Below are 11,418 nucleotides of genomic sequence, written 5' to 3'. Positions count from 1 at the left end.
AATAAAATTAATTTGTTTGCGAAGAACCCTAATTAAATTTGCGAGTTTAATTGTTCTTTCATCCTTGCGAGGTTGAAACTTGTTTATTCGGTTTTTCTTTCGAGATTACTTGAGTATATCCTAGTTTTAGTTGTTAATCTTGCGAGATATCACAACTTATCCATATCCTTTTATATCGTTTTTATTTCCGCTACAACGCTATCTCTGAAAAGTAAAATTAAGCCAATATTTTACAATATTTAGTTTTCAAACATCCTTGTCGGTGGTCTCCACTTCACCATATCATCCCCACGCACATTCGAATGTGGGTTACGGCTCACCTATACCTTCCTCCACGCCTCCTAATAACTCAATGCTTTGTCCACAACACTCCGCGTTTCTTCCTACCCCTGCCCATGATAGTCCTTATTCCTACCATTCCAACATGCCCAAAGAATGACCATCCTCATCCTTACCTCTTTCTTTTTCCAGCCTCTCAAAGACCCCCTCCACCCAGTCAACTACACTCCCAAGACGACACAGTGACACCCCATAACCTCCTCCTCCAACGCTGTACATTCCGAAATATTATGGACAACTACACACTCAAGCAAAGCATGAGTATCACTCTCGATCAATATCGTTGAAGCAACGAGTATCACTCTCGATCACATCACTGCCATGTTGGATCCGCATCGTTAACCCGTCCCTGCACGGTTGCACATTTAGGCAGCAAGGCAACACTTATATGTACGCTCTCCATAGAAAACTCTTTATTTTTGGGGTAGCTCAAGTCTACATATTTGCGACCAAATCATTAGCGTAGCTCCATTCCCTGTTTTTTACTTTTTATGGTAAGTCGTCTAGGATTTTGTCAATTTAATAACCATCAACAATTATGTTGGACATTTTTTTTTTTTTTGTGATTAGGTAAGAAAACTAGGTTGATCCTCTAGGGTAGGACCAACCTATCTCATCCTTTCGAATGAGGGAGGTAAGTTGAAGCCACCGGCTATCAAACCACCTCGAAAGAGTTGGACATGAATGTCCAACTGAAGCCATGAAGTCAGCAACCTTGTTGGCTTCACGAAAGCAATGTTTAATTATGTTGGACATATAAGTGATCCGCTCACATTTCAAATTTGCATAGATAAATAGATTATTAAAATTGTTTTATAAGAATTTTTTTTTTTTGACATCACCATAAATTTTCCTTGGAAAAAGTGTTTCACTCACTTTGATCTTCACAAAACCCTGTAAAAAGAAAGCATGAAATGAGATACAAGTTGCAAGCAAACTGAAGAAACCTGAAACACAATGAAGAAGACGTAAAGCAAATAGGCATTAAATTACAAGTCAATTATACTCCACTAACGAACGAAGAACGAGACGACCTGTATGTATGATTGTATTCTAGCAAAGTCGCTGTCACTACTTGCAAAGTTCAACAACTAAACCAAAACCAGAGAGTAAATAAATAATCATATACAATAGAATAGAATTGGTCTTTCTTCTTTCTTCAACTTGTGTATCAAATTAACAACTCCTATTCCTGATTTTCTCACTTTCCTCTTCCCTATATCAATGGCGATCAATTGTTACATCAACAATTGACTTGATAAATTCGACTAATTTTGAGGGATTCTACTCACATTTCCATCAATTTCCGATGATGCAAAACAAAAGTGATGATTTCAACCTTAGCGGTTGGTCCGGCACCCCCATCCGAGTTACCGCCGATCACCATGACAGCGACTCCGAGATTCAAATCTTTTCTCCTTCTCCCACTAATTCTTCTGGTATCCTTTCTTTTTAACTAACTTCACTGGGAATTGTCAATTATCATCACCCCAGTAACTCACATTTTGACCTTTTAAAGGCGGACTTGCACAAGTATATTGTAGAAACATCATTTTCTTGTATTTTTGTACAAGACCGCCTTCACAATACTCGTTTTCACAATATTTGTATAAAACTGCCTTACACTAAACTAATTGTTTGACTAAAAGTCTAAAACAATATTTCTACCAAATCTTATTCGTCCTTACTTGCGTAATGTGATTGTCTATAGTCTATACTACCCCCCTCCAAATCTCTTGACGCTTCTGTTCCATAAATACAAAGAGGCATTACAGGTATCTATACGTTAATACGTATTTGTCGTATAAAAAATAGTATGAAGGGTTTTAGAGATTTACAAAGAGGTATAGGCGTGCTTTTAGGTGGTGTAATTGCGGAATGTATCAAAGTTTTCAAAGATTAGCAAGGTGTTGGCAGGAATCAGGATAGGGTTACATTTAGTTAGTAAAATTGCAAAAGTAATTGGATACTACTCCGCATTTGTTACTCCCTCCGCCCCGCTCATTTGTTACCTTTGGTTTTGGCACAAAGACCAAGAAAGGGTGAGGACCAAATTGGGTGTAGAGGATCAAATTGCCCATCAATTGCATTCCTAAAATAGAAAGGTAAACAATTGGCTGGTACACCCAAAATGGAATTGGTAAACAAATGACCGGGACGGAGAGAGTATTTCGTAGATCATGATTCAACATCGATGTTTTGACCTGGTTAGGATGGCCTAGGATAGTAATGGTGTAGCTTAATTTGGTGCTTCAGGAATTGAGATATTACTGATGACCTCAGAAACAATGCCATTACATGACATTTTGCAGGACCGGTTCCTTGTTGACATATGCTTTAATTGTTGTATTAGTTGAGAATAAGCTCACAATGATTTGAGTTCTAACAGTTTGATTTGAAGGTCAAGAATTGTCTACTTTGGGCGTTAAATGAAACCAATTAGCTATGTAAAAATGAAAAATATAAGCGAATTGAAAATAGGCTTTCTGTGTCACTCTCTTAGTATTTCATGAACGCCATCTCCTTGTTCTGCTAAAGTAAATCTTACTTTCTTTCCAAGACTGCATACGGCGTGATGTTTCAGTCTTTGGTTTATTGCTACTGGTTCTAGCAAATCAGTTACTTGGCTTTTTGTAGGATCTTCGGACATGGAATGGCCTAGTGAGCACAATGCTACTGAGGAATCTTCAACTCCTACTCTTCTTGAGACACCCAGCCGTTCCAAACATCACTACCCATTTAGTGGACTCGTATCAAAACTTTTCGATGAAAGTATTTCTCTGAGGAAAAAGGTTACACCTTTTATTTTGCTGTATGATCTTTATTTGCCAAACTTTGATTCCAATCTTGGTAATTTAGTGCATGTTTTGCTTTATATCTCATTTAAAATCCAGCATTTAGCTGCTAATCGATCAACTGTCTTCTCTTGTTACCTACCCAAAAGACGACTTTCTCCATGTGCTGGCTAAGAGAAAGCACTTTACTGTCAAAGCAAATAACAATTATTTAGGACAATTAGGACTCGAACTTCTTTGCTTAACAATGAGCCTCCATGTATGTCCAGCGGAAATGGATGAACAGGATGGCAACTGTAAAAAAAGATGGAACTGTAGAATTAGAATTGCCTGAAGATCTTAGAGACCCAAGCCTTCATTTGGGATCTGGAGTGGGCTCTGGTCATGTCACAGAACTGGAACAACATGATCCTAGTGACATTCAAGATCTACCTCCTATGCAAATTGTGATGCTAATTGTTGGAACCAGAGGAGACGTACAGCCTTTTATTGCCATTGGGAAGCGTTTGCAGGTATTGTGTCTTATTTTCTGTATTTCTACTTGCATGCTACTTTCTTATATGTTTTGTGTTTCCTTGAAATTTCTTAACTTTACTGTGGTGACCTGAGATTATTAGAACGCTTTACATGTGCGAGTATATTTTCAAGTGATGTTGCTGATATATGTTCCACACTGTTGTTGGGTCTGTTCATTAGATGAGAATAGGCGTACCTACTCTAATAATAAATTGGGAATAATGTACTGGAGGATAACTAAGAAATCCTCATAGCGAACTAATTACAGATATCGGAACTATCAATTGTGTCGTTGTTATCTGTTTCTGTCTTTCATAGTTGCATCTGATTCCATTCTCATATTCTTGTTGGTGGATCGAGCCTGCTCTTTTCTTCATGAAAATGCTTTTATGTCTCAAAGTAAACTCTAAAGTGAGTCGCTATTTCTTTTGTGCGACCACTGAGTGTTAATATTGCTGCAAATTCAGGACGTATCTGTTTTTTACAGGAATATGGACATAGAGTTCGATTAGCCACTCATCAAAATTTCAAGGAGTTCGTTTTAAGTTCTGGCTTGGAGTTCTTTCCTTTAGGAGGAGATCCAAAAATTCTTATTGGCTGTAAGTCATCTATGTTGCTCTTTTCAGACTTCTGTATTATGCCAGCTTCTTGTAAGAGAAGGTAGTATGTAGTCATGAGCAGAAATAGGGATCCTTCATGCCGCTATTTAATGATTTATCATACTTTCTTGACATGCTATAGAGCTCCCTACTTGTTAATATGCGAGCTTTCCTACGTGACTGAGATTTTGTAGAAAATTACTAAGGGTGTAATCAGATCAGTTTCTTTGATTGATTACTAAGGGGTATCAGTTAAAGATGCAAAAAGGATGATGCCCATGTTCAACAAGCTTCAAAGGCAATCACACTGTTTTCCTTGTACAAAAGCTTGATATTTATGCTTAGATTGAGTAACTTCATCTAAGTGAAACAGAAAAATCTGGGATATAGCAATTTTTCTTTCTTATATCTGGTTGCATTTGTTTCCATTTCCCATGGAACCAAAGACACATTACTCTTTTGTTTAAAGCAAAATGGCTCACTAAAGTGTCTGCTCTTCTACTGTGAAGTAGCAGTTTTCGAATTAGTTCTTGATGCAAATTTTATATTGGGTCATTCGGAAACAGTCTCTTTGTGTTGCTAACTCAAGGGTAAGGTTGCGTACATCCGACACCCCCTAACCCGCAATTTGTGGGAGCCATTGCGACACTTGGATAATGTTGTTGTTGTTGTTGCATTTATTCACTGTTTAGTTGTTGACATTTGTGTAGATATGGTCAAAAACAAGGGCTTCTTACCTTCTGAACCATCAGAGGTACACATCCAGAGGCATCAGTTAAGGGATATTATATTTTCCTTGCTACCTGCTTGCAAGGATCCTGATCCTGAAACTCAGATTCCTTTCAATGCTGAAGCAATAATTGCAAATCCACCAGCATATGGTTAGAGTCGCATTACCTCTCTTTTTGTAGGTTTCTTGATAGATACTCGTACACACGACTACATACCTACCTACATGCATGCATGCATAAATACATACATTAATAGTTTAATACATACACAATTACACATGGACAAATCCCAAATTTGTCTTGTCCAATTTCAAGCTTCTTACTTGAGAAGTCAACTAAAATTTTAGAGAATTCTTTCATTTGTTTTATTTTTTTCCTTTTTTTTTTCGAGTTAGTGTTGAACCTGGGTAAATGGGTAAAGTATAGCCACAGATCTTGAAATAACTCTAGTTTTGTGTAAGTTTTGGTCACTGATTTATTGAAGGAGTTTCAGTACCTTTGCAAAATTATATTCTTCCGCTATACTCAGAGAGACTCAGAATGCCTCATGGAAGGCAATGCTTAACCCTCAGACAAAAGATATCATAGCCTCAAAAGGCATTCTACTAGCCCATTTTCCTTGGCTCCTTACCCTGTTTGGTCCACTTATTGATGTCCTTAATTGTTTCCTGGAGCATTTAAGTTTACGGATTTGTGTAGATGATGCAATGTTTAAAAGATGAGTTGTGCACTTAGGCTAACATGTTTAAATTCTGATTCAGGACATATTGATGTTGCTGAGGCACTCAAAATACCAATTCATATATTCTTTACAATGCCTTGGACGTAAGTATATTTCATATTAAATATTATGCTTTTTTTATTGTCAGTCATGTAAGTTACTTTGCTGGCTGGGTATGATAAACTACGAACGGAGGTATCTTTTTTTTGGGTGATGAAGAATACCTAGCTTTAATTTACTTGTCTTTGTTTTTTTTTTTTAAAGATTAAATAGGTTGCTAAAGTTGTTCATCGATGATATCTTGAGTTTAAGATCCTAAACAGTTGTAACTATTTTAAGGATTTTAAGGATATTTATCAATTGATTTGTACTTGATGGAAGCAAGATAGTTTCTCCGTTTTTGAATATACATATATATTGGAGACTGTATTCTTATCCATCTCATTTGTTATAAATCAAGCAAACATGAAAATGCTCTTCCTTGCAGGCCTACTAGTAAATTTCCACATCCTTTGTCCCGTGTGAGGCAACAGGTTGCTTATAGAGTAAGTACTGATTCCCCACTACCTGAGACTATCTGCAACTTTTGGTGACCTCCTTTTAAGATTTATTCTAATTCAGCATATGCTTTCAGCTTTCCTACCAAATTGTTGATGTAATGATTTGGCTTGGAATACGGGATATGATAAATCAATTCAGAAAGAAGAAGTTGAAGCTGAGACCTGTGAGTTATTTAAGTCCCCATCATTCTCTTCCTGATATCCCTTACGGATATATATGGAGTCCTCACCTTGTCCCTAAACCCAAAGGTCCGTGAATTGCGTTTCCTGACATCCCATACTGATATATTCCATTTTTTCCATCATTTACCTACTCATTATATCTTATATGTAACTGCCATGCAGATTGGGGGCCCAAAATTGATGTAGTTGGTTTCTCTTTCCTTGATCTGGCTTCTGATTACAAGCCTCCACAAGAGCTAATGAATTGGCTTAAAAAAGGTCAAAAGCCAATTTACATCGGATTTGGAAGTCTGGTAAGTACTCCTATTTGTTTTCATGCTCTTTACTTGAAATCACTAGATCTATATGCTCCTCTTCTGTAGGAGTTTATTTAAGCAGGATGTTTATTGAAGGATTCTTATGAAGTCAAGATATCAACCTGCATGTTATCCTTCTGAATGCAATATTGATTTTTACCTCTTTTTTTTTTTTAAATCATGACAGCCTGTTCAGGACCCAGGAAAAATGACCACGACTATTGTACAAGCTCTAGAATTAACTGGACAAAGAGGAATCATCAATAAAGGCTGGGGTGGTCTTGGCAATTGTAAGATGTTCACCTTTTTAATACTTTTCCCTTTCTTTGAAGACTGAAATTTCCCTCCTAGTCCTCCTTTTCTCTTGTATTTTCAAACACTAGACTCAGTACTATGAGTCCTCTACTCTTCTCGACTTATAGTGAGATGTAAGAAATTTGATGTAGGATTTTCTAAGAAAGGAACACTGGAAAAATGATTGATAAGAAGTTACTCTTTTCTCACTTTTTCTTAAAACCCAGTGGCTGAAGCAAAGGATTTTGTGTACTTGCTGGACAATGTTCCTCATGACTGGCTGTTCTTGCAGTGTGCGGCTGTGGTAAGACTTTGTTTAAAACATATTTACTCTTTGTGATTCCCTGCAGTGTGCAGCTGTGGATGATGATTCGTTCCTCATGGGGAATCGGAAGTTGGTTTCTTTTTGCTACAACCATCAACTTCTATCCAATTATACCCTACCAATTTCTCTTCTTTGATTGAAGTAGAGGGATGGTTTCTGTTTCCCACGGAACCATAAGTTCACTCTTATTTGACTTTCAGAGTTTCAGATATGCTGGAAGATAGGAAATGACTCACTAACCTCCTTGTGCTTTTGAAATTGTGAAGTAGCAGTTAATAGTCAATGCAATTTTAATTACCATCATTTATGTTTTCAACACATTGGTCTCGACACCTTACACTATGATAGGTGAAAGAAAGTCTTCAAGACACTGCTCATCTATCCTCTAAAATTGAGGGTGCATACCTTGGTCCCCGCACCTTACGTGCTAGACTCTAGAACTTAGAACCATTGCAAAATGTTGTCATCATAGTGTACATTTGAGAGGCATTCTTCTTGCTGTTGCAGGTGCATCATGGGGGTGCTGGTACAACTGCTGCTGGTCTTAAAGCTGCGGTAACTGGCTTTCTGCACTTATATTGATCTTATATTCTTTCATCTACTTTGCTTCTGATAGTCTATTGTCACTTTGATTTTTCAACCCAGTGTCCAACTACAATTGTGCCATTTTTCGGTGACCAACCTTTCTGGGGAGAGCGGGTGCATGAAAAAGGTGTGGGGCCGTCACCTATTCCAGTTGAGGAATTTTGTCTTGAGAAACTGGTCTCTGCCATTCGCTTCATGCAGGATCCCAAGGTAAACATGCTTCTTTGCAGAGGTCTCATCTTCAATTTGTTCGAAATATTGTTGAAGACGAGATACGGAACTAGCTCTTGTCCTGATTCATGGGTCCAGGAACACTTGTAAAAAATGATGTGCATTTTGCTCAATTTTGGCGTTAATAAAATTTAATCTATGATTAAAGAAAAATTATTTTTTTTGTTCACCCCAATTCTTTAAAATTATTTTAAAGATACGGAACTAGCTCCTGTCCTCCATTTTTTTTTGTTCACCCCATTTCTTTTTACACACACATTAAGAAAAATTATTAAAGAATAAAAAAGTAATAAAAGAGTTGTAAGTGGGGTGAAAGGAATGATTAAAGAATGAAAAAGTAATAAAAGAAATGTAAGTGGGGTGAAAAGAATGATTAAAGAATGAAAAAGGTAGTCTAAATAAGGAAAGAAGAGAAATGGGGTGAAAATAGATAATTTGCCAAAAGGGGGAAATGGGGTGAAAATAGGAAAATGGAGGGAGTATGTTGCAATTTTTGAAGAGACACCAAAAACAAATTTTCTGGATCCGCCGCTGTTTCATATCTTACAGTAATTTGCTGAAATGTAGGTTAAGCAATGTGCTGTTGAGCTTGCAAATTCACTAAAAAATGAAGATGGAGTTACGGGAGCAGTGAACTCGTTCTACAAACAGTTCCCACGGGAAAAAGTTGAGCCGGACCACCCCGAGGCTCATAAGCATCATAAATCACATCTATCACTTCGAGGGTGGTTTGGGGGCTCAGACAAAGTCTCGGCTTCGGGTACTGGCCAAATCATCTAATGCTAATTCCTCGGTTAAATCAGGACATATGACATGGACTTGAGAACCCGGTTTCCTGACAATGAGAAATACAGATGTGAGGCCATAGTGTACATGTCCTTGTTCTAAAGTCTAACCTTGTTTCCTGACAATGAGATTTTTTTTGAGGACAGTAAACAACTACAAAGACCGAATTATTGTGTTTACGTGTAACTGAATACAGATTTGCAGATACTGAAACCTGATCATTTAATTCTGATTGAGAACACAAGTTCTTGCACACAATTTCTATGTTTTTAGTTTCTTGTAATTGTTGACGATGAAAGTTGAACATATAACATTGATCGAGAACATGAGTTCTTTGGACGCAATTTATGTGATCTTGGTTTATATCGCTAGTTTATATATAAACTTTGACCAATATTTTCTCACGTTATCTACAAATTGATGGTCAATCACGCTTGATCATCGAATTCAAAAGTGAAAATATAAACGCGAGGAGAAATTGATAACATAAAAAATCAGCTAGTACGCTGTTATGACCGTATTGCTCCTGAAAATGCAGGGTTCAAGTACATTGCATATGTATAAAGTTTGTTTTTTTAAAGTACCAAGTATAACTAAGTACTGTATATTCTAAACAAGAAACTTAAAAAACAATGTGGTTTGGTCTGATACAAGTACAAAAGAGAATGAATCCTTGTTTAAACTCAGACTGTTTCATTATTTAGAAAATGACTGCTAACTGTGATGGTAGACTAAATCGATGTCGAGAAACAAACTTCCAATGATAGGAAGGATGGATTAAGCATGGAGGGTGGTTTTCACTGATCATTTGGTTGTTGATGATTGCTGTCACTTCCTTCTGCACAATGAAAAGGAAGTTCTTAGATTAGTCCAATTAAATAAAATTATAACATCTCGAAAGAAAGATACTATAATCTGAAATAGTGTCTACCTCTTTCACTAATCGCCTCAAAGATCCTAATATGAGGATCAATAGGTAAACCCATCATTTCATATGCATTGCTATAAACTGCATTTGTTCGAGTCCTGCATTTGTTCGAGTCCGGTAATTTTAGTTTATTTTTTCCGTATACTGTCTTGTGAAAATCAAGTTCTTACCTCGGTTCTGGATGCATGCTTTGGTTGTTTGTTTGTCTTGGTGCTATGCCACCCTCATTAACCCATGGTGATTTTCTCTGCAGGTTATGTAACATATATATACATCAACTAATGTTTGTCACTATGGCTAAATGCTAGATAATTTTGGTTGGAAAATGTGTGATTTTTAAAATATTTGTAGGGTAAAAATTTCGCAACTAAATTTGGCCGGACCTTGTTTGAAAACGCTGGTGATCCAACAGCCTCGAGATGCCCTTGTATACCACGCGTTTGGTTTCCTAGTAATCCTTGCTGTAATTTGTTTGCAGATCATAAATTTTATAACATGACCGTGAAAATTTTCAATTATTACACTACACAGGATTACAGGATTAGGGGACTAACGGGGATCGCGTTTGATAAGGGCCCTTGTAAATTTAGAGCAAAATTAGGCCGTACACTGTGACCTCCCATGGACTGATTTTCACGGTGAAGAAAGAACAATTAATCCAACAAAATTACTCGCAGTATATAGTCAATTCTTTAATCTGAAGAAGTATATGAGAAAATTGTTAAAGGAATACCTGATGATTCATCTGCAGATTTGGTGGCCTGAAGTAGGCCGCTGACGATGCTGCATCTTGAGCATAAATGTTGTTCATTTCAGAAACCGAAGGTAACATCTCTGGATAGCCACCACTTTGTCTGAAAATGGTACAAGATCAGGTAAAGGGAGTAATTAGTTTTAAGAAGTGTTATTAACCATTTATGGTTCTATCATTATAGCAGAAAGTACCCAAATAGAGACGGGTTTTGCTGCAAAGCTCTCTGATTAGGCCATTGAGGACCATTGAATGGCGCCATGCTACAGTTTTCCCCTAGGTGCATATGTGGCTAGCCATAATTTTAAAAAAAAAACATCTTAGTACTATAAGATAATTAACCAATGTATAGAAACATAAACAGATGATTAAGGCGCGCTTTACTGATATTTGATAAAAAGGGGACTGCATAGGTGGAACTGCAATGGTATTTGAAGATTGTGCCTGAAATGGGTTTGCAGGAAGCTGATGATACTGTTGGGATGGTAGGTTTGAATTTGGAAAAAAGTAACCGTTTGGAGTCCCATAACTGCTTCCATTTAGGTCGATGACTTCCGGTATATGACCATTTCTGTGAAAAAAAATTGTAAACAAAACATGGGAGTAAAATCATAACTGTATTGATCGATGATTAAAATACAAGTAATTATGTGATTAGAGAGGGATTATAATCTTACTGATAGATTTGATGGGTGTTTGGGAAACTGTCTGGGAATAAATTGTACTGGTTTTGTTGGAATGAGCCTCGACTGTTCTGGTCAAGAGGCTGAGATGACAG

The 11,418-nt window shown here is 37.0% G+C and overlaps 1 protein-coding gene across 2 annotated transcripts; it reads left to right on the top strand.

Annotated features, from left to right (window-relative positions):
* The first annotated feature begins 1,184 nt into the window (after nt 1-1,184).
* LOC141647858 (sterol 3-beta-glucosyltransferase UGT80A2-like) lies at nt 1,185-9,324 on the top strand. 2 transcript variants are annotated; one of them, XM_074456217.1, is made up of 14 exons: nt 1,185-1,778; nt 2,977-3,131; nt 3,404-3,646; nt 4,138-4,249; nt 4,960-5,130; nt 5,742-5,805; nt 6,189-6,246; nt 6,336-6,510; nt 6,607-6,737; nt 6,928-7,030; nt 7,262-7,338; nt 7,867-7,914; nt 8,005-8,154; nt 8,743-9,324. In XM_074456217.1, the coding sequence occupies exons 1-14, from the start codon at nt 1,649-1,651 to the stop codon at nt 8,953-8,955; spliced, it is 1,830 nt and encodes a 609-aa protein (XP_074312318.1). In that variant the 5' UTR covers nt 1,185-1,648; the 3' UTR covers nt 8,956-9,324. The 2 variants fall into 2 exon arrangements, with proteins under 2 accessions (XP_074312318.1, XP_074312319.1); XM_074456218.1 differs by lacking the exon at nt 1,185-1,778 and adding an exon at nt 1,882-2,114.
* Nucleotides 9,325-11,418: the final 2,094 nt, after the last annotated feature.

This window comes from Silene latifolia, chromosome 3, assembly GCF_048544455.1.
Source record: "Silene latifolia isolate original U9 population chromosome 3, ASM4854445v1, whole genome shotgun sequence".
NCBI lineage: Eukaryota > Viridiplantae > Streptophyta > Magnoliopsida > Caryophyllales > Caryophyllaceae > Silene > Silene latifolia.
The sequence above is the reverse complement of the archived record's forward strand: the minus strand, read 5'-3'. Positions and strand labels throughout refer to the sequence as shown.